Consider the following 24,226-nt stretch of genomic DNA (forward strand, 5'->3'; position numbering starts at 1 on the left):
TTACACACTAGATGAAAATGGTTTTGAAGGCATTTGCTGTATTCTCTTTCTTTGTGCCGGGATGAATCATATAGTATTAGGTTTAAGCATATTTCCAGCATACTTCTTGCAGAATATGCCATTTAAGGGAGTGGATGTTGCAGCTGTGTTCATCCTCAGTCTCATGGCAACATTACTTTCCCTGTAGTATCAGCAAGGAAAAGCACACTACATGTAGAGAGATAGATTCCCTTAAACACATATAAGAACCTGTAAACATGAATGTCTTTTTTAAAACCGGTGGCTGTGCTCCAGATCCCCTCCGTACTGGTGAAAAAAGAAACTCCAGAAATACACTGTGTTCCTCTGAGGGGAACGTTCCCTTTCGGGAAGCAATGACCAAGACTAGTTCTGTCTATTTATGTGATGTTAGTTGTGGGCCTTTTAGTTTCAATTTACAGGGTTATCTAATCCGTCTCCGAAACGTCACTTCTAGTTAACAATTAGTCTTTGTTAGATCCCTTTTCTATCTGTCCCTTCCTTTTTTTTTTCCCTCTCCTTTCTTCTTGCAGATCTTCTTTTTAATCTTGTGCACTCAACTGACTCATAGAATCATTCTGGTATGAAATTCATCAGCATAAATTTTACTGTATTCCCCATGTCTGATGTAACGGCTAAATGCAGATCCTGGAAAAGGGGAAAGAAAAAAAAAAAAAAAAAAAGGCCATAGAAGACCAAGCAGAAGAGATGATGTGCCCATGTGGCACAGGAGGCGTCACAGTGCCATCACTGGCTTAGCTGCTTTGAAAGCTACAGTGGTGGCTGGGGAAGGGGCAGGAGGTCATGGCCATACTGGGATACAGGAAGAGATTGGGGTACGTCTCTTTGTTGGCTTGGGAGAAAGTCTGAAGCAATCCTGCTTCCTTACCCTTGATTAAGAAGATGCTTTGCTGCCTTCTGCCCACAAGGAGCCCAAATACATGAAGTATGTTTATGCAGATAAATGTTTAGATGTTAGATGATAGATGTTTATTTGACACAATCACATGACCTAATCAAATTCTGGTTCTGTTTATATAACTCCACAGGTTAGTGCATCGTAATTCTCACCAACTGTATGTTAGAATTATCAGTTACTCCTTCTATGTTCGTCATCCTTTAATCTCTCTATACAACCTGTAAACAAATATTCTTAAAAAAAAAAAAAAACTAACCAGACTCTCATTTATCATGTGGCAGATATGTTCACAAGCATTGCAGTAATAATAAGGAGGATTTTTTAGGAATAGTTTTTTTCCTTGTAACCAGCAGTAAATGCAATACAGAAGAGCCCGTAGGAAACTAGTAATACAATAAGTAACCACTGTAAACTGTACACTGATGACAAAGTAGCGTAGCTGCAAAAATAGCATACAGTTGAAGAGCTAAAGTTTGGAACCTTTTCCTTAGCATGCCTAAATCTTTCAAGTAGTCAAATTGAGTTTATAGGAGAGAAAATGGAACACAGTCTAACCAAATTGGCTAACATATACTCTTAATAAAAAACGTTAATGATAACAAAAGATCTGAACATAAATATGGTTTTATTCTGCTTTTAACCTGTCTGTTTATTTTACTTAAGGTCTTCAGTGCACATTTATAACCAAATACTGGAAATAAATCACATCTCTTATCCCCTTCTTACCTTTTATCCCTATGACTTTTAATCAGCTGCCTTACCTGAATAATAGATCTCTGCATTACCCTTCAGCCATTTACTCGGCAACATTTTTCAGCCTGCTGTTGAGTTCTGCAACATAGGAAGCTGACACCCATTTCAGTTCCTTGCTTTCAAAGTCAATGGGAGTTCAAAATGTTTATTTGCGTCTGTACTTTGGAGAATGATATCCTCGCAGTTTCACACCAGACTGTAGTTCTAATCAGTGGACCAGGCCTGATAATTCCACCTCAGGTTAAGCCCTCCTGTGTCCTTAGCTCGTTCTATGAACTACGAATAAACAGACTGGCTGTTGTGCATAATGCAGGATATTTTTTCATAGGTTCACTTAGCATGTATCCTAAAGAATTACAGGATTATCCTCCCTCATGTCTTTCTTAAAACAGAATTAAGTGTTCAGGGCAGTAATGTACTAAGCGTGACATTACACTGTATGTTTTTTTTCCAGACTGACATTTGCAGAAGCATCAACTTGCCTCTAATTCAAGGCTAGATATGCCTTACCGCATGTGTGTAAACATTTGCATGTACTGAATTCACGCTTAGGTGTGAAATGTGTGCATTCAAATTTGTAATGTACACGGCAGGTATGAGGTGTACCAGGTAGGCCCTATATAGCTAGCTGCAGCCATAAGTGCTGATTTGTGCAATAAGTTGTATAAGTGGGTATAGAAATTAAGCATACAAAAATGAATGCAAAGCAGCTACAACTATCTGTGAAAACTTGATCCTAAATTTGTGTCTGCATAAATCCTATGTATGCACTCAAAAAGCTTGTTTGATCAGACAAGTTTGGATCAACAGTGTTTAGTATGTTTTTCACCGTGGGTTGCCTTTCTCTAGAAAAGGTGATGTGCTAAAAGGTTGCCTGTATCTGAGTTAAATTCTTGAAGACCTTTGGGAATAAATGCTCTGTGATATTGAAGTATGGTGTTTTCCACACTTCAGTCACGCAAGTACTGTAATTATCCGGTTCTGAGGGTAAATGCAGGGATTTTTTCATTTAGGGAACTGCCTGTATACGATTTCAAAAGTCAAAAATGCAAATTTAGAAGGAAGAGTTGTCCCTTTTTCATACAGATTTGGAACTTAATTAGTTTGGCATATTCCTGCAACTTTTTGCAGAATCATACTCTCATCAAGAGTCAGTCTAACCCCTAGTACTTGTAATTAAGATTTCCTGATTATTCCTGAGGATTCAACCATGCTTCCTGGCAGATGAGAAATTCAGATTGTTATAGGCACAACTGAAAAGGTTTAGATAAAATCATACCCAGTGTATGAGCTCAATGAGGATACTAAGGAATTATTAATTAAGCAAAGGCTTTGTACCTTCAGGTGAGAAACAATTTTGTATTTATTTTGACAGCTCTTTGATAAGTGGCCTATGTGAGAGAGCTCTATTCTTTGGGAGCTGAGCTGGTAGCCCTGGGTCCACATTACATAGCCCCTGAAATACAAGCCAGGCTGGCACACGTCAGCGTAATGGGAGACTGGACTCTGGTGTATGAACATTTGAAGAGAACAACTGCCAAAGTTACAACTCCAAACAATCTCCAAGCCTATTCAGCATGAGACACATCTGCTCATATGCGCTGAAAGTCCTCATTCATCATCTGTTGCCCTTTGTTACATACACAGCCTGTTGTAGCGCAATTACATTCATCCATGCACAGCATATCAGAAATACTATGTACTACGCTGTTAGAGTGGTGACTGTGAGCAGCATAGTGATACCCTAGATCGCTTTTAAGGATGCTGTTCTCAAATACTAGAGAGGCTAATCCCAACTGGGCCAGTGAACATGGCATCTCTTCAACCCGCAACTTCACTTCTCACTGAAACAGCCAAATGCACCAGTGCAGTATCAATGCTGATTAGAGAAATGGTCTGCATTGCTTATACAGTATTCATATGGTAATAGACAACAGACACAATCTGTGTAGACAATATACCCATCCCTCATCTCTAATAATGCTGTCTTGATTTTAACTTTCCACATAGTGATCTTTAGAGGTCAGAGTAATACGGGAAGTCATATTGTTGCTGTGGTCAATTCACGTCCAGATGCATCTTTTTGGAACCTCCCTTTCTGGAAACGACTCGATGACAATTTATTGACTCTGAATATTGCTAGTCAGGCAAAGCTGATGCATGCAAGTATTAGATGTATGAATAGGTAGATCACAAAAAATACCATCCACCTGTTTTCTACTCACCTCCGCTTAGTCCAGAACTATTAATAAAAATATTGTGCATTCAGGGAAATATTTGCTGCCAACCATCATTAATCAAGGTCCTCTTTAGATAGCACTCTTAAGATGTTTTTTCTAGGTGGAACCTTCTAATCTCTCTCTTGGGTCCCACAAAAGCATGTTAAAATTTGGTAGCGCAGGGCACCTTGAAAATTTCTCTTGTAGGATTTGCCATGGAATTAGAAAATCCCAGGGTACGGGAAGACTTTCCCTTTTTAACAGAGCAGCTTATCTCACAGAAAGGGAAATGAAAGATATAGGGAAAGATCCTAAGTGCTCTGTGATGTTATAAACCTATATCCCATTAATTCTTCAGTCTCTGTTAATGAAGTATACTGCCTGACAGGCAAATTAGTGCCATTTTTTTCGACTGAACCTGTCCTCTAAGAGAAGTAGTTGAGAGCTGCCCGCCCATTTCAAAAATTCTTATTGAATAGTTGTCAGTATTGACCTGAGTTAGATTAAACTAGCTACCTGAAAATACAAAGCTGTATATCCCATTAATAATACCCTGAACTCCCTGATCTGCCCCAGCCCCAGTATAATCCTTCAGAAAGTGGAAAAACTATTCAAAATAAGTCTTCAAAACCTTATTCCATTCTAGTATGGAAACATTACAAAATTTACCTGAAATGATACTGCTGATCTCGATCACTTGCGTTATTAGCAGTCATCTAATTCCATTTTCTGGTTTATTAAATGTAGACATGAATGTAAGCCTCTGTCCCTTCTGCGGATGATTTATGTGTTCAAACAAAACAGATTATATCCTGTGAATACAGTTTTGGGTAATCTGATAATTATTTGCCTGATCTGATGATTATAGGCTCAGAATTATTTTAATGTGGTTATAATTGTTAAACATTAAACATTCTCAATATTTTTTGTCTCTGTGAAACGCTTTCAGTTATGGAAAAATGTTTCTCAGTACTTCTTGGTGAGCTCAAATTTGAGACCATATACACAGATGATGTCAGGCAGTTACTTTGTATTTTCACTAGCTGCAGTATAGCCAGTGGAAGAATTCCCGTAGGTGCAATGGGATCAGACCAGTAAACAGTAAGACATCTTTCTAGTAAAGTCATGATTCTGCAGACTCCTCTCACAGAAGAGTATCTCTGCTTACTTGTGGGTGAGAGCACTGTTCGTGTGCAAATAAGGGATATGAGGAAGGCCTCTACTATCTACAAATTAAGGTTAGGGTTTCATCCCTACTATTTAGAGAAAAGGCTTTATTTTTCTCTCCTTCAGCCATGCCACTTGTGTGGCTCTGGCTGAATTCTTGCAGAACAGCTGTTTGTCAAAAACACAGTATGCCATAGCCTGTTTTCATGATAGTCCCACCTTGATAAACTTGATTATGTTTTTTAAATATGACCTTCTTTCTTGTATTTTTATTCTGAATGGTATTTTCAGTGCTAAAAAGGAATGTGGATTCTGAGGTAATGTAAAAAATTCACTAAAATTTCAGCCTTGCCAGTTCTGAGGATAGATCTGTGCACCTGCATAATTCAGCTACAGCATTAGAAGAACAGGGAGAAAATGCTTTAAATTTCTATTTCAGTGGCACTTCTGGAGAGCAGATTGTTTGGAGCCAAAAATGCAAAATTGACCGATTATTCCAAATCACAGCTGTTCGAGATTGAATTACTTTAAAAAAAAATCTCTAAATCATGTCATGATTCAATAGGTCTTAGTAACAGGCATAGCCACACATCTACAGATGTAGGAAAACTCATATACTAGAAATAATATATGTAAATAAAACTGAGGATGGGAGGGCTTAGCTACATGGTGGGCACCTCAAATAATTGGCTAATTTCTTCGTCCTTTCCGTCCAAGGTTACTATAATATCTGCAGCCTTCCTTTTATCTCCTTGTAATTGCAGCAAAGTGGCTTGTTGTCTGAAGCGTTTTCTAAACCTTTTTAAGGCTGACCACTGTGTTTTCTTTGTGTGTGTAACTGTGCCAGTGCTCACAGCACACGCACATACACATATGGTTAATAAAGACAAAAATCCTGAGCGTTTTTAGTCACTTTAACTAAAAGCAGATGTTTATGGTTCTTCCCTTCCCTTTAAAATTTATGAGTAAATGCAGTGCTCAGGAAACCAGCAATAATATCAGTTGCTTAAGGTTGGCATAGCACAAAAGCAAGCTTCCTGTAATGCTCAGCGCTCTAGGCCTTATGCAGACTGGTGTTCAAGCAAGCTTGCCTGATCTTTCCTTCCAGCTGCAGAACCAGAGGACAGCACCCGTGGTCCTGCTGCTGGAGTGTGGAGGCAATGCGTGACCTTGTTTTCTTAGTTTCCTCCACCTACTGACAGCTCGGGGCTGGGTGTCTCATGAGGCTGACTGAAACAGCCAGCACCATGAACGCTTCCCCGCTGAGCTCTCTCCATGCAAATCTGCTTTGCCTTGTGAGGCTCCCAAGTTTGTCTTAGCTGAGAGTCCCGGCTGTGCACCAGCCTAACATCTTCTGGTGAACGTGAATAAGAACTTGCTTGTAACATGCTTAGTATAAGCCTGCCAGCATGGGGGAGCACAGTGCAGCAACCCTCCAGCTAGCAGCTTCCTGTGACAGTACGCGTGCAAATATTAAATGCGGTGTAGAAGCAATATAGTTGCATTAGTGTGGTGTCTCTTTTCAAGGCTCATTAGCACAATACAGGCCTGTGCTGTTCTGGCTGAGCTGCTTCTGGTCCCACAGTAGCCTCGGCTGACAGCTGCTCAGGAATGTTTACTCCACACTCCAGTGCACCAGGTAGCCTAGTCTAATAGGGGAGGTAAGTACCCTACCTGCCTGCCAAACAGAACAACTTTGTTTGCATATTCGGACACGCAAGGGCACACACTCCAGCCTGAGGAAGCGTTGTGGGATCTGTAGTTCTTCAGTGGTTTACCTTTGTTCAAGATTAAAAAACCTGAGTATGTCTTTTAACTGGAAGTGTAATGGCTTTGTGTTTATGTTTCTTTTCTTTAAGTGATGTTCAGCGCACAATAGCCAGATGCTACCTGTAATTGCGGTGTATGTCACTGGCTGATAGTTGTGGAAAGTCACTAGGGAAATGAGTTTTAATAATAAAATCCGAAACAACTAGACTCGGGATTACATGGCTTTTCAATTGGATAGCTGTAGGAAAAAAAAAAAAAAAAAAAGAAAACTAGGCAGCTTAAGCCGTTGAGATATTAACCTAGCAAAACTTACTCTGTCTATGCTTTTTAGTATTCTGTTTTCTCCTCTGCCCTTCTTAATGCAAAAATATTTGCCTGAGGCAAATCCATAAAAAGACCATATTAGGAGCATTGCATAATATCCTCTAAAAATAGGAAGCTGGAATCTAGGACTATACAAATTCATTTTATTCAGATAATGAATGACTGAATGTGAAAACAAAATTGTAATTGTTACTGTACTACCATGAAAGGTAAGTCAGTCACTTCAGTTGACTTGGCTGGGTGTCGTATTTTGTACTGTGTTCACTCGGAGACTAATTGCTTGAAATAAATATTTGAAGATCTCTATGTCTGGTCCTTGTAAGCTCTTTGATCAGTTTGGTATTTGTGATAGGTTCTGTTTTTTTATGAAATCTTTAAGAGCGCTATTAGGCAGGTTTTGTGCCACATTGTCCCAGCCATGTGAATGCAGTGAGGGATGAGGCTTAATTATTGACATAATTCATCTGGGAGTGATCCAACAATAATTTATACAGTACGAGTCATCATCTTTCCTTTTTCCACACTTGTTTCTGCTCCTTTGGGGAGGCTTACTTCCAGCCTTCCCCTTCTCCAAATCAAATTTTCTAATCTTAAAATTGAAGAGGTTGGAGGGAGGAGGCGGTCTTCTACCTCGGGTGGACTTCATCGACTCTTAGGCCTATTTCTAAGGTGATGTCTGCTGCTAAGTCTGTTTGCAACCATAGCCATTAAGAGATCCACGTATCTGCACTGGCTACCTATTAAGCTATAGCTAATTTGATCCATACTTATCCACCTGGTCTGGGGAAGAGACACCATTCCCAGCCCATCTGGTCCAGTCCTGCAGAAACTGAGCAGCAGAGTCGCCTCTCCAATAGGAGACCACAGAGCTCCCTCCTTATTTAATCCTTAGTGCTAGTGACTGAAGAATGAGAAAACTGATTTTAGCAGAACAAGGATGTATACGTATTCCAGCCCTGCTTCCCAGAGGATTCCTCTTACACAACCAGGGGTGAAGCCCTTTCTTTTCATCCCCCTTTTATCCTGAACGAATGCTTGGAAATGTTCTTAGGAGAGACATCATACCTTTTTTTCTTTCCTGACCGGAAAACAAACCTCCTTGCTTTCACATTCCCTCTGTTCTTTATTACCTTATTTCTGATGGTAAAGCACTCAAAAACAGCAAGAATCTGTTGGTGTCAAGGGGTAAGAGGACTTCTTTTTACATGCAATGTGTGTACCCTTAAGAAAGCCAGAGCTTTCTTAAGATGAGTCTGTTGCTGTGTAGTGCTGCCCACTGAGCAGCTGTCTGTTGGCTTTAGATCAGGCCTGACTCATTATTTCTGAATGCTTGAACTGGCAAAGCGGTGGGTGGCAGGGCCTGAAGGCAGTGGTGGCATCATCCAGTGCTCAGGGATGCCTGGGTCCTGCTGCTGTGCCCAGCTGTGGCAAAGCTACAGGGGGAATTCAAACAAGACCCTTGTAGGAGATTGTAGGACAAACTGTGAAAGTTCAAGAAAGGTACAGAGCTTTGGGGGATGAGAGCTTAGTGTTAGGAGATGATGTGATGTGAACTGACTGGCTGATAGACTGTTCACTTCAGTACATTGCAGCCTAAAGTTGAAAACCCTTTGTGTGTTTCCCCAATGCATATTTAGACACAAGGGAATAACTGGTTTGTTTTATTTAGTGTTCCCAGGTGAAAAACTTGTGATTTGATTCTTGCTATGCTGGGTCTTACCTACCTAGCTTTGGAGACTCATAGCAGCGGTGTTCTGGTAATGCTTGTTTCTGAAAGTAAATTTAAAAAATTCTGTTTTTATTTACTTTACAAAGTGAGATAGCAGAAGTATAGTGTCCTTACGCAGAATGACCACCAAGAATTTCATGCCACGAGCTTGCATCTCTAGGGCTGATTCAGCTGGAAGAAAAAAGAAGAACCAGGAAAAAAGGTTTGACTTCTAAGATTGTGCAAAGCTGGTTGTTTTTATGGCTTAAATAGCTTTGCACCCTAGCTGTGTGGTATAATCTTCAAAATTATTTTATGCTGAATTGGATCCTTATTTTAGTGGCCTGTGCCGCTGACATGCACTCTGTTTGTTTTCCCTGTTGAAAGTAATTTACAGTGCAGCACGGCGTGGTTGTGCTGTGCTAATAAGAAGCTACTATTGACAGATGTGATAGATGCACCTAGCACTTAGTGAGTGCAGAAGAGTTAAAGTGATTGTATTTTTACAGTCTGTGTATTTCTCTGCTTATTGTTGGTATTCTCTACTGTTAGAAAAACAGGCTAGTTGCATAGTAAATCTCTCTTATCAACAGAAGAAAAGAACAAGAAGAACATGCACCCTCATTTGTTATAGCTACTTCAGAAGTGTGGTCATCTGAAGGAAGTGTTCTGGGCGATTTGTCCTTCTTCTTCAGAAAACCTTGTTAATATGAGCATAACTAACCAGGCATCTCAGGAGAGGACAAAGGCACACTCATTAAAACTATCTGAAAAGAACCCACGTAACAGATTTTTATCTTAACCGTATTTCTGTTACCTCTAACTGTAATATCTAAGCAGTGAGTTCCATAAAGTACATAAAGCCCAAAGAGTGTAGCTAGCAGCGAGAGACTGGTTTCTGAGCTCAGGTGCTCATTCTGTGCCTGTATGCATTCAGGCCCAAGGCATTCAGTTCCCTTTACATGCTGTGCTTTCCCTCTCCTCCCTCCAAATTAAAGCTCACCTCGGTTTGGAACAGTCCCTAGTCAGACCTTTTACTTACTGCAAGTAACATAGATAGGCATGCTGTAGTGGATGCATAAAACATACCGCTGGATGACAAACCATAAATAATGTGCATTCTATACTGACTCCTGGTGAGATACTGTTGCAATGTTTAATGCATTTATTAACCCTACAGTGCTGTGATTTGTGGAAGTTGGATTCATAATTGCAAGATAGCTTTCCGGGGAACAAATCCAGGGCTCTTGGGTCTGCAAAGGATGGAGGTAAAGGAATTTGGGGGATGGGAAGCAGAGTGTTATTAGGAATGGGAGAATTTTGTGATGATCATTAGAGGGAGGGAAAGAGGAGATGACGCCAGGGTGTGTTTGAGCAAGGACTTACGAATGAACCCGTTTTGAAGACTTTGGGGTTAGAGGAAAACAGGGAGGTCCACAGAGTCTATCTGAAATAAATCCTAAAGGAAGGCTGGAGGAGAAGTCTCCCTACAAGCAATATTCCTGTCTCTTTTGGGCAAACCACTAACTGCTCTGCTGGTCCTGATTCTCCTTTCTTTCTGGGAGAAAAACAAGCAAGATCTTTTTCTAGGCATGAGCTTTTTCTTGATGGGCATGCAGCTGGTCTGTCACCAGTCCTTGACTAAGTCAAATACTTTTAGTGTGGATATTAAAAGCTAAAGGTTGCCAAGGCTAAAATAAGGCTTGTGTGACTACTGTGCAATATACTGAAGCTCATCATGAGGTGCACGAATATGCTTGTCTCTAAATATCATCTGTTGCTTTTGCTACTACAGTGATGAGATTCTCTGTAAAAGCAGATGTTCATTTTTACAGAATATAAAAGCTTAAGTGAGTGCAAGATTGCTGGCAGTATGGGGGCAGCTTCATCAGAGTAGCTCACGTTGCTGAATTGTAGTTCCCTGCGAAGCTAGGGTGAGTGTCAGCCCATCTGACAAAACTTCATTTTACAGTCAGCAGCATGTCACAGCTGAGTGTATAAGTCATTAGCAGATGTTATTTTACCCCAGTAGAAAAGATCTCATACCTCTTTTCATAGGTTTAACAAGTTATTTTAAGCCACTTTTCTTTCACTGGTTTTTAAATTATTTTTTTACTCAGCCCAACCCTACCTGTGTTTTATTTAATGAGGAAATTCCCGGAGATTTTCTTGTCAGCAGATAAGAGCTTTATATTAAGATTGAAAAGTTTGAATACAGACTTATTAGCCATTTGTGTGTGCTATTATACTCCTATGGAAATAGCTACTTCCAGCCCTTCTGAAGATACCTTCTTGCCTATACATTAGACATGCAGGAGACCTGAGATGGGTATCTGATGGTGAATCTTTGAAGACTTGCATAATATATAATTCTCTTTTCCCAAATTCTCTTCCTTGCTGATGGAGCAGTTGATATTCCCTGTCAGAATTTTCTGCAACTGTATGTAAGGGGCACAGCTTCCTGTTAATTTAATTTTTTTTAAGATAATGGAAGATGTACGGTAAACAGCTGATGGCTCAGGATATCCTTCATAGTTCAAATATGTGTCTCCCTATCCGGGTATACTTTCACCAAAGCAATTGGCATAATATCCAAGCCGTGATTTTTCACCTCTGATAAGGCATTCACTCACCCTGAAGCACAAATACAGCAGTTCTGCTACATGTAGAGCCCTTTGTGTCTGGGAATGGGGCAGGAAGAATTTTCCCCTTAGGTTGTAATTGCAGGACACAAGCTTTCTATAGCACTTTCTTCTACACATAGGTTGTTTTTTTTCCCCCCATTACTTGTGATTTAGTGATGTACTGTTGTATTATAGTAGTGCAGCCTATGCCAGCATTTCCATTATAGCCCGTTTTTCCAGGTTTATAACTCAACAGTAAAAATGTACTCTTCCAATTTGAAACTTGGCATATAATGCCTCATCTCATCCTCAAAGTGATTTTTTTTTCTGAAAATCTTTTTCCCTCCACCTTCTCCCCGCTCCCCAAAAGAGATTGCGTTTTTGCTGTATTTTTAAATGGAAAACATTTTCCATGGGAGAAAAGCCTGCCTGATTATTAAAATTACTTTTCAATCCTAAAAAAGAAGGGCATTCTATAATAGAGGACACATGAATAAGTGTTGTTGTTAGAATGACTACATTAAATATATGGATACAGATAAATAGTACCTTCCAAATTAAAGCTAGGGAATGTTGACCAAAATTATTGAAAAGTGCTTATTTATGTTGATTTTGTTCTAGCTATTGATTTTACCCTTAAAATAGATCTCTAAAAGATAGACGTATTTTAGTTGCTGCACTCTATCAGAATGAATGAAGTAAAGAAAGACTTTGCATATAGACAAAATGGTGACATTTTTCTCTTTTCTTATTTGAGGAACACACTTAGCACTGAAGGAGCATAAATTCTAACTTTGCTGTTAAGTTCAGACCAACAAGGCTAGCCTTGTAGTTCGCACAGTGTTCTGAGCCCTAGGCAGGCACATGCAACAGAGCGTAATGTTTCCAATAGATAGAAACTTGGGTGGACTTGGAAGTTTAACACTGAATGACAAACTAGAAAACACCAGACTTGTACGGGCCTCACAGTTTACACTTCAAGATCTGAATATCTACTCATACCTCTTTTGAAGCCTCAGATTCCAGTTCAGTGTAGTGTGGATATGTAGGCTATAAGAAAATTAGGACTGACATCCAGTTTGGATTGTCTTTCTTTACCCTTCTCCCTTGTAGCCAGCCAGTTGGAAGTAAAATCTACTGAGATGCCATTAGTTGCCGTGAGTTTCGTTACCTGGACAAACAGCTTTCTCTTTAGGAAAAAAAAAGCAGGAATGCTTCACTGTGTTGCTTCTTGTTGTAGTAAATTTACTTCCAGGCATTTCTTTTTCCATTTAGATAGCTAAATTTATGCTTACTATGACTAACTTGATGGTACTATTTAGAAGAGAGGGTGTATAAGAGACAGATTGTAAGAAAGGTGTTTACTAATGAATTGAGCTATTATTTTATCATATATTTTTAAAACTAGCATATATATCTATGCATTCTTACTATAGATAGGCTGTCACTCACTTAAATTCCAGCTGTTTCTGTTTTTTAGTTGTCTGTAATATGTCTATTTATAAATATAAAAATAAATAAACATTAAAATATCGTGAGAGGCAGGGAATATGTTTCCTAATGAGAAGTTCAGTTTCTTTATTTGAATCTTAAAATTAATAATTACAGTTGAAGAATATTTTATATGCAGACTCACAGCTATAAAATAAGATATCTGTATGGGGAACATTGGTCTGTATAACACAGTGAGATTCAGATCCTCATTTTGTGCAGGAAATAAATTGCAAGTCCAACAAAACTTCCAAATGGAAATATCAGACATGCTCAGTCCTGTCAGTAGTTTTGGTGTATAAATCCAAGTCTTCTTTTATAAGACTTGATTGTACATTTGCCACAAGTAGCTCCTATAGAAGAGCACTGTTTATGGTTCTGAAGTATACGAAGAAAGAAACGATACTGAGATTCACTAGAGTACTTAAATCAACTTCAGCAACATTTATTGGAGATATTGTCAGCACCATGGGGATAGATATTGCTATTGTATAACAGAAGAAAAGTTCCAGCCCAGTCAGGTTCACAGGAGCAATAGAACTATTAAATACCATATGATGCTAGACAGAGTGCATACTATTGCTTTTATTATCTATGATGCTGCCACCGGAAACATTACTTATTTGAGTCAATGTGTGTGAGAGCACACGGTGAGAGTAACAGATAGATGTTTGTCATAAGACATGGCTGAAGATGCATCACATTTTTTGTAGGTTTTGATCATCTAAAATATTCCTGCATTTACTAATATTCCATGTATAATTATCTATGAACATAATGTAAAGAAACTGCTCAATTTGACTTACACATAGATATATTAAAAGACATTAAGCGTTCTTTTTGCAACTTTCCAGAAGAGGCTCTCTGGCAGCCATGCAATATGTTAAAATTACATTTGTATTTGTCGTAGTAACACATGGATAAATTACAAATATTATCACGAATAAAACATTCCAGTGTTCTATATTTTCATAAAACTTAAGAATAGAGCAGATTGTTAATATTCAGTAATATTTCAGTAACTATTAACTGTCATATATCATTTCTTCTCATGAAGATGCAACATGTTTTTTAAGGGGCCACAGCATGTTCTGTGCAGCTGATGGCACTGATCTTTATAATTACAGAGTACATCATATCCTTAACTGACTGTTTAAGGTTTTGTTGTAAATTTCAAATCAGAACGTGGATGTTATTGGAAAATGTGCTGATACATTAAGAAAGTTTATTTGCTGATAATGTGCTATGCTCTCAAAGTCATAGGAATATGACATCCCATGTGAATTTATCTAATTTTTGTGATACGATATTTATCATTGTACAGGGACTAACTTTTACATTTATTCATAGGCACAGAAGAAGCGGAAATCCAATGACTCTATAGACACAGAGCTCTGTCTTAATGAGGTAAGAGTGTGGATCCTATACATTTCACAGCACAGATAGCTCCCCTTAATATGAAACCCTGAAACTAAATCTCGGCCTGTTGCCTCTCCGACATGAGGGAGGCCTGTCCCCTCTTTGTGAGCTGAGTCCCATCATAGATACTTGCCCACCATGCAGAATAGAAGCTTCTTGGCACGCAAGGAGAGGCTGAGGAAGCTAGGTTTGGTTAGGACAGAGAAGAGGTGGCTAAGGCAGATCTCACTGCGGGCTTCAGCTGTCTAAAGGGGAATACCGAGGAGATGTAGCCAGACTCTTTTCAGAGATTCATAAAGAAGGGACAAGAGGCAACAGTCAAAAGTTACAGCAAAAGACAATCTCTTGAGATACAAAGAAAAAAAATCCTAAGGAGAGTGATTAAACACTAGAACCGGGGTCCAGAGAAACTCTGAAATCTACATCCTTGGAGGTTTTCAGATCCTGAGCTGAGAGTGTTGAGCAACTTTGCTTGGAGCAGATTGGACTACATGACCTTCAGAGGTCCATTCCAGTCTAAATTGTTCTGATTCTGTGATTATACCTGGTTCCTTTTACTAGGGATAATAAGCAATGAAGAATACTTCTGTTACACCTGCTCCTTTGATAGTTCACTATAATCTGCCGATATAAGCTTGCCTATGGCCACTGGTCTATTATGAGTAGCAAAGAAGACCAGACCTATAAAAATGCAGCAATTAAGGGAAAAAAGGGCTTAACATTTTTTGCAGGCTAGAAACATCAATCTTTTCTGATTCCATGAGCTAGATTTTATCTGTTTACATCCCGAACTAACTTGTTATCAAACAAGTTGTTCTGTTGGCTACACAGAAGTTGTAGTTTCGCAACATCTGCTTTTTAAAATAAACTGGCATGATAAATGCAGATCTCTCAAAAAAAACCCACTGTACTTAACCAGAGTAGGTTTTACACATGGACCCACTCTTAGACAAGGATTTTTTTAATACTTTCTTCCCTTTTTGCATCTTACTGTACTAGTGTTATAAGTTAATGGTGTTTTTGTCCATACAAGAAAAAAATAATTTAGAAACTGCTGTCATTTTGATACCAGGTTTTATACCTTTCATATCTTTCAATCTGGCCATGAAATATATAAACAAAAAATGAAAGTCATGACATAGATTTCAATAACTTGCAATGAAAATGTGTAATGGTAACCAAGGAAAGTATTGTGTCTTGCAGAATGCTATTGGGAAAGACAGCACAGCAGGAGTCTCCACAAGTCACATATCTTCAGAGAATTCGTTTGCTCTTCCTACAAGCTTCTCTCTAAGCACACCGCTCCTTCTGATGACAATTGCACTCTCACTCGGTTTGTTCCTAAGTTCATCAGTCATCTTGTAGCTGCGTTACAAAGGGACATATTAAAAAAAAAATCTGTTTCCTGTCCTATGTTGTTTATCTGGAATTCCAGGTCTGGGAGCTAAGCTGAGGCACTCCTGCTAGAACAGTTTCAGTCAGCTGGAATTTTTTTCTCTCTCTAAAAAAGCTTCTTGTGTCATTTAGAGGCTTTGTGAAATACTTGGTGCAGTGCTACGTTCCAAACCCAAAAAGGCTTTTGGGCATGCAGTGTTTTAAAGAGACAGTGTGTAAATTTGCCTGTAAAGCGGCCTGGTTGGATTATTTTAATGATTATTATTTTAATTCTGGCCCTTACCTAAGAAGGAGGATGGCAGTTTTCGTAAGATCCTATTTATCTTATTGAATGGTTTTGGTTTTCAAATTGATTGAACTTCAGACTATCAAGGAGGCCAGGCTTTTGTCTAACATTGAATGTTCTCCCAGAGAGTGGACTTGATGAAACGTCTTCATTTGATAAATTGCTACTGATGTTAAACTCTTTCAATGTGTTAGCATTTTCCTCTTTAAATGTTTATGTACTGTAAGTGATTCTGCGTTCCCTGCTGAGAAGCCATTATAAGTCGCATACAGGTATAATGTATGTTTTTCAGTTAAATTTTCATAAAAATAGTGTTGCATAGATCTTTCTAACAGTACATTTATTTTTTAATTATAATCATCTAGCCTTAACAGGGGGGAAGCGTCTTTAAATTAACAAGAAACCGCCATTGTGAAAGCTTCATAATGTTTCTTTAAATTTGAGGATAAGCAGTAGAAACAAATTTTGCTACCGGGTTTCAGCTGTACAGTCACTGGTCTTCTATGCGTCCATTGTGATGATATAATCCAGTTGTTTTATTGTTTGTTTAATAAAAATGCCGTACAGTTTTATTTGCTCTACTAAAACAGCATTATCTGCTCATACACACATGATAACGTCAGCTCAAAAAGTTGCAGGTGTTTATACCTGAGTTCTGCTATCACAGCTGTGTAGAGGGAAAGAGGTAGGTTATCATTTAAGTTGAGCTTTATTTCTTAAACTGCTAAAATCAACATAAAAGGATTATTAATCCAGTTACAAGGCAGATTCATACATGCTCGCCCACATGACAAGCTTTTCTCACACTAGTAATTCCTACTACAGTCCGTGGGGTTGCTGACATGATGAACTGTTTGCAAGACCCATCCCGTAAATAGTTTGGATGGCAGTGTTGCCAGTATACGTGGTTTGATCACTTTGATTTTCATTCAGTGACATTGACAGTGTATGCTGGCTCATGATTTTCTGCAGTATCTACAAGGGGTTCTTTAAAGCTTTAAATGTCATCAAATAGGCAGCATTTCTCCTAAGGGCTGTCTTTGTACCTTACTGTGATGGCATGGTGACTGTTATAAGCAGTTATGTCCAAATGATCAACAGTAATCTGTTTTTGTTTGTATTGAAAGCAGAAGATAACTTTGTAAGGCAAAGAGTTCATCATGTTAAATTTACCGATTTATGTTAAGACTTACACGGTTGTGTGCAGGCCTGCTTTGAAATGTCCCTATCAGTTACTTACAATGCAACTATATACAACAAATTACTGATTTATAAGCCGCAGTGAAGTTTGGGAGTATGCAAAATGCACATTTTACTAACAGATTATTAAACCTATTGACAAGTTCAACTTTTGAACTTTTTCTTCAAGCTAATAAACACTTTCAGAAATTCTAAAATTCACTTATGTACTCTTGATTATGGTCACATAATAACATAGGTTTCAAAGCACTGTGTGTTTGACAGAGTTCTAGGATACTGTGTGCCATCGAACATAACAAATTAGACAATATTATTCTTTAATTCTGTGCTGATAAGAAACTGAAAATTGTTTTCAAAGGCATCAGAGCTGCTTTTGGAGAAGGAATGTATAGCATGTAATTACCAGCAAAGCCCATGTGGTTCCTGTTGCTCTTCTTGTAGAAGCTAATCAAATTACTGAAAACTAGTGACAACAGAAAAGATTACGAGATTCATGATTTAAAAAATAAATCAAATTCTTTTATGTCAAAAGGAGTTGATAGTCTAACCATTGAAATGCTAATGAACATAGCACTATAATTCAGAAGTCTGACGTTATCCAATTAAAAATATTTTCAAAACAAATTCATAAACATTACAATTATTAAATCCATCTTTGATCCACAAAGCTTTCTTTAAAATATCGTTTGTATTCATCATATTAAACATTTTAAACAGTATCAGGAATTTTAATAACCTCCTAGTATAGTACATACCTTTTTGAAGATTTTATACATTTGTTTTGATTGCAGTATCTCTATTACATTTTATACCAATTATTAGAGCTTTGACACTGTGTGATCCAGAATAAAAGCTATTGATCACTTACGCTGTAAACAACAACCTAATTATCTTCTGATTACAAAAGAATTTACTAGTTATCTGATTCAATGAGAGCTACCTTTGGAAATACAATTATGTATATAGCAGAGAAAGAAATGGCATTTTATACAACTAGCCATGTTACCACAAACAAAACATAGCACTCAAGCTTTTTTTCCTGTGTAAATTAAAAGCATACTGAATTCTTAATTAAAAAATAAATTGCTTATTAAACAGGCAAGAGGGGAAAAAAAACCCCAAAGAGTCCAACACTTAATGAGGTTCTTACAGGCATCACCGTGGAAATATTGGTGGATTTTTAGAAGCTGGATTTGGTGAGGATGATGTCAATTTAGCATGGTGACCTTGTCAATGCAGTCATTTGCTACAGTACTGAAGTATGCAAATTGTATCATTTTGCCCCCTTCCAGTCACTACAGTTGCATGTGTCGAGCGCTAGGAGCGAACAAGCTAGGACTGGCTTTTATATATTCCCTTAGTACATTGCTTCTGTCAATATACCAACAATATGGGAACTGTCCAAATACAGGATGTACGTACAGATGACCTGCTGTTTAAATTGTAAATCTAGCCAATTCAGTTGTGTTTAAATTAAATCACGGGCTACCATAAACATTTTCAAGTCATCTTTTTCATTTAACATAATGGAACAGACATTGTCATTAGCATTATTAGGAGTGTGTATGCACTGCTATGTTAAATAACCTGATATTGTCTCTGTTTCTAGTACACAAAAAGATTAAATTCACACTGAACTGAAATATATGGCTAATGTTTTGCACTATTCAACATAGCTATTAATTCCACAAGCTGCTCCAATGCAAAAGGTACATGGGATGAAGATGATCCTTTCAGATATTAGTAAAAATAATAACAAGGTCCTCCCCTAGCCCTGCAACAAAGAAGAGCCTGTGTGGACAATGACATCCGTCAAAGTGCAGCAATCCTACAGGAGTGTCCATGCAGTGATTTGGTCAGTAATAAGGGGTGCAACCCTCATTTCGCTGACTCCTCTCTGAGTCCCTTCTGTTTTCAAGAGAATGGAGAGGGTGGTACGGAGCATTGTGCAGGAGCTGTCGATCTGTCTTCACTGGGGTACTGGCCACTTTCCATTGAACAGTTTCATTCCCACTGTGTCGTTAGGAAGAATTAGAAACTGAAATTCTTAATCATTTCAAAGCATTGCGTCGATTCTGTCCGGAGACCTATTTCCAGTTTTTTTCCCCCTTTTTTTATGAAGCTATATCCTATAAGACCCAGCCTTTTGAAAATGGGGCTGTTCATAATTTAAGGAATGTTGAATTAGAAGACTGAAAATGTGAAAAAATGCACCATTTGCTAAGGCCATGCAATTAGGCTGGATGTGAAGAAAACAGGGAAAGAATCACCTTGAAATTTCAGTTTAATCTTAATTTCTGATTGTTGGCTTAATTGCAAAGATATTTCTATGGAGGAGAGATGGCGAGAAACCAGTGAGGTAGAAGAACAAAACTCAGCACAGCTCCCTGAAGGGACATAAATCATGTATATGTCAAGTGACATGAGTATCTCATACTTAGTACTAGGATTCATTGAAAAAAAAAGAACCAATTTCTGCTAAAAACAGCTCCATTAGAGCAAGCAGTGAAAGATGGAAGAATGAGCAGGCATTTGTACAGGAATTATAACTTTCTTAGCATAAAATGCAGTTGTTTGTATTCAAAATCATGGTGCATCTACCTTACTGAAAAATATACATTCACTGATAGAACATCTGCAGTAAAATTTTCCAGGGTAAATTCATCTTGGGGCTCCCAAAGTTTTTTATACCCATAAAGTTATTCAGATTCTACCTGTCCATGACATCAGCTCAGACAGAAATATGCTTCTGATGAACTTGGCAGAGAAATTAATCCAGTGACTTGTTAAATATTTCTCATCTTTAAATATTTACTTTTTCTTACCAGCTCAGTTCCTCTTATGACATTTCAATTATTGGCTGCTTCAGCTTCTCCTTTAACTTCAGAAGGTCATTTTCTCCTTATTATACAGTAATCCACTTCCTTTTTACAGATTTGCCTCAGTGTTTTCTTTCATTACAGTCTCTCCTCTGAGAAAACATGCTCTGGAGTATGTCTCTATTGAGCCACCAGCACCTTTACGGGGGAGTGAATTGCAAAGTCCTATTAACACTATTTGGCACTGGTTTAACTAGAACAAGCCAAAATGTGATGTTTCAATTCCATAGATAGAGTTTAAAATTTATTTTGATACTGGAAAAGGATTGAAAATTCAAACTTCCACAGTCTTTTAGAAGTGTTTAAATATTTTAATATATCTTCCCATTGGAATTTCAGTCAAACAGATACAGTCTCACTAAATAGTTTTTTTTTAAAGAGTAAGAAGTTTCATTGGGAAATTTTGATGTGTCCAGTTTTGAGGTAAAATCTGGGAGGGTGGTTAGTTCCTGATTTTTAGCTCAATATTATCTCGACTTTCACACAACCTTGTTCCCTGTTTTCTTCATCTGGGCTTGTTTGCCTTCAGGGAAAGTTTACACTTCATAGATACGTATTTGATGTGGTCAGCCCAGTAATCAGAAGCTAAATCCTGCAACTCCCCTTCAGATGCTCAGTCTCTTTTATCCTTCATGAAAGCCAGAGCAAGAAATTCAAGATTTAGCCTAGAGACTGTTTGAAGTTTAAAAGAGCATAGGGTCAACCAATTTCTCAGTAGCATTTCTCATCAGTACAGAGTGTGGTATTAAAATTTGTTACCATCTAGCCAAGGTTTTAGTCTCTAAAGTTCACTGAGCATATTTGACCAGAACTGCAGTTTCTGCTGTTCTACTTTTGCCGGGTGCCAATAGCTGAACTTTCTCATGCAGCCACTTGGAGTTAATTGGTGCCTGGATTACAGCAGCCAAACATGGTCCCATTTCAGCAAGGGTTCCCCTCACCTCATTTTTTCCCCCTTCTCAGTAGTTCCAACACACTTTCGTTCTTTTGCATTCCTTTTTAATCTCGCAGAACGAGAACTTCCTAGAATCCAGGAGAAAATGGCTTATATACTTATATACTTCTTCAAATTCCTCCTGATAAAAAACCACTTTAATTGACCCCTTTCCTTATGGACTTCTCTCCTACAAACATAGGATGGAAGGATATACCCTGCCCAGCACCTTCAGTACTTATGAAACTGAGCAGGAGTGTGGGGCATTCGGTATCCAATAAATGAGGCCAGTTTGTTTTCAGGCCTCCTCAAACTGCTTATTCTGGGAACTGACATGACAGATAAATGTAGGTAATTAGAGATGGCATCTTGGCATTATGCTACTCCCCATGTTTGCTGGCTTATGTCATGCAGTTTTTCAGCACCAGTACTAATGATGCAAAATTTCTCATAGCTCTTTCAACTAAACATTCCTTTGACAACAGGAGACTTTCAAAGATCCACTGCTGTAATTGCATAAATACTCAGTATTATCCCTTCTGTTGGTTTATTCTTGTGTAGAGAGTATTTTTTCCTCTTTTCCTGAGTTCATTTATCAGATCTGCTTGGAAGCACCAAAGTGTGCTTGACTAATGCCTCTCAGCTGTCAGTACCAGTCTTAGTGACTTAAGTCCCTCTCATGTCAGTACTCTTAGTCTGTTTGTCACTGGCCATTTTATCCCTCTTGCATTAACATAGGCACAGTAGGCACTAACAGGGAGTAGCAATACCCTCACCAACTGTAGATGCACAGGTAATACAAGAGCAGGTAGACTGGCACTACCTGGTCTGTACTTACCTAGTCTTGTGTCTACTTTTTCACTCAGGCCTGTCTAGCCAGTGCTATGATCGCTTAGACCACACTAATAAGCCTTTTCAGAGATACAAGCTGAGAAGTAGGCCATTCCAGTCTTGCTAGCTCAAACCGTAGCTAGGCTGCACACAAGAATAAGAAGCTGATTTTCCACGCTGCCCTTGTTCTTTGGCTTAAAAAGTAGAAGAGCCAACCCCCATAGATTTACTGAGCTCTAGGTAGATGTAAATTCCTTCAAGCACAGAAGCCAGCAAACCTGCTGAAACTACAGAGTAATTTTCAAAACAAAATTAAAACATCACTCTCCGCTTCTGAGAATATCTATGAAATAAGATATATGAGCCATCGGAACGCTTCTGCTGCAGTCAGGAGAAAGTCTGAAGATGCAAGATGATTGCTGATAGAGCCACCATTTTAGCGGAAGATGCTGCAGAGTGCAGAGTGGTAAGAAACAGAAATGTATGTCCTAATGGGTAGAAGAAAGATAGAGAAACCCTCTTTATTTTCTTTTTGCCTTTTTCTTTGAACTTCATGAATTTGCCCATGGAGGCCGTTCCCTTTTGAGAGGTGACACAGTTCTCCTAAGAGTATGCAAACCAAAACGCACACAGCCTCTCTTTCCCACACCCCAGACCTGCTTACTTGCAGTGACATCCTCTGCATGCTTTGGGGCAGAACATACACTTTAACCCTAAAGAGAAAGTTAATCAGGGAAGGCTGTAACAATTGTTAGAGATGAACAAAGGATTGCATCTCTCGAGCAGGAGCACACAGCCCAGTTTGAGCTAAATCACAAACTGCTTATAAAGAAAAGCAAGTACTGATAACAACTGAAAGAAAAAAATATCTTGAATAGTACGTTGCCTCCCCTTCTGAAGAGGCCACAGTAAAAGTAAAGCATAAAACAAATATCTTCCCTGTTCCTCATATCCTTCACTGTTTCTGGGTAAGAAAAAATATATCCTAAAGGCAGGCAGTGGAAGAAATAACTTCAAAGCACTACAGCACATGAGAAACTTAACTGTTGGCAATTATTAATCTCCATGTTCTCCCCTCCCCCAGAGTTATTGCTACTGAGTTTGCTTAATAGGGTTTGTATGATGTTTTGTGTAGCATTACTTAGTACTGAAATGATTAGCTGTGATTAATACTGCTCATGCTGGGAAGCTGTGTGTATCTTTCACCTGAGGGTATGTCTAATTTGGCATTTTTTCTCTAAAGTGCAAGCTGACAAGAACTGCAGCAAAGGGGAAGTTCAGTTAAAAGTAATTTTTATTACGTCACAATGATGAAGAGATTAATAGAAGGTTGCAGGAAAGGAAGCAGATAAGGTGACTGGTAGCATTTGGACCTAGGAAGACTGGCAGTCACTGTGAATTGAGGATCTCCCCTGTTAGTATTTTCCTGCCTTCCCTCCCCCCCCCCCCCCCCCCAAAAAAAAAATTGCTCATCAAGAACAGGCTTCCATTTTCTAGGTGAAATTCTTACACAAACAGTTACCTTGTGTACATTCTGTGTTGTCTTATGGATTTCTGTACATCTCACTGCAGGTTATTACGTGTCAGGTCTTCTCACAGTCATAATGGCTGGTAAATCGTTGTAAAAAAATAAAAACACGGTTCACTTGTTCCTGTTGACTTAGACATTGCTCTAAGGACATTGCTCTTTGGACTGTCCACACTTTGGAAGTCAGTTCATGATATTTGGCATTTTCTGTTAGCATAATGCTCTTGCATTTCTGTTGTACATATCCGGAAAACAATCCCTCCCAATAAACATTGTTCTCTTTTTTTTATCAAAAAGCATGTTTTTGTGAGAAAAATTTCCTGTTTTTTTGGTCCTGTTATGAGTTATGCAAATTATGCAAAAGAAAGGAAGCTCAACTGGCAAAAAAAGAAAGGAAAAGGGAAACAAGCTTATTAAAGGTTGATCTCATTGTTCCCTGTTGTTTTCTCCTCTACTACTATCCAAGAAAATTAGAAATAAAGCTTTTCCCTTTAAAAATTAGTGGATTCGCTTGCTCCCTAGTCTTTTTGTGCTACTGAATGTGGCCTGCAAAATTACAATGAGCAGGGAATATCAGATGGAAATAACAGAGAGATAGGCACAAGAGTAGCCAGCTGGCCCTATTCATACTTGCTCACTGTCTGGCATGCAAACACGCCTCCCCACCCATCCAACCCTTCATCCTGTCAAGCTAGAAAGAAAGGGCTTTCTCCTATTTCCACACAATGGGAGCAAAAGAGCTGCAAGAGCTTTGGAGACAA

General features: G+C 38.5%; 1 protein-coding gene and 1 long non-coding RNA gene across 2 annotated transcripts in view; one reads left to right on the plus strand and one right to left on the minus strand.

Annotated features, from left to right (window-relative positions):
* GFRA1 (GDNF family receptor alpha 1) overlaps positions 1-18,936 on the plus strand; it is a 143,817-nt gene extending 124,881 nt beyond the window's left edge. The window contains 2 exon segments of the mRNA XM_009668622.2: positions 14,344-14,400; positions 15,616-18,936. Coding sequence (XP_009666917.2) covers positions 14,344-14,400; positions 15,616-15,777 — 219 coding nt within the window. The 3' untranslated portion in view covers positions 15,778-18,936.
* LOC104140090 (uncharacterized) lies at positions 17,974-23,574 on the minus strand. The gene is made up of 2 exons (XR_693217.2): positions 23,460-23,574; positions 17,974-19,306 (listed from the first exon to the last, which is right to left on the minus strand). It is a non-coding gene; the product is annotated as an uncharacterized lncRNA (long non-coding RNA).
* Positions 23,575-24,226: the final 652 nt, after the last annotated feature.

This window comes from Struthio camelus, chromosome 7 (genome assembly GCF_040807025.1).
Source record: "Struthio camelus isolate bStrCam1 chromosome 7, bStrCam1.hap1, whole genome shotgun sequence".
Lineage (NCBI taxonomy): Eukaryota > Metazoa > Chordata > Aves > Struthioniformes > Struthionidae > Struthio > Struthio camelus.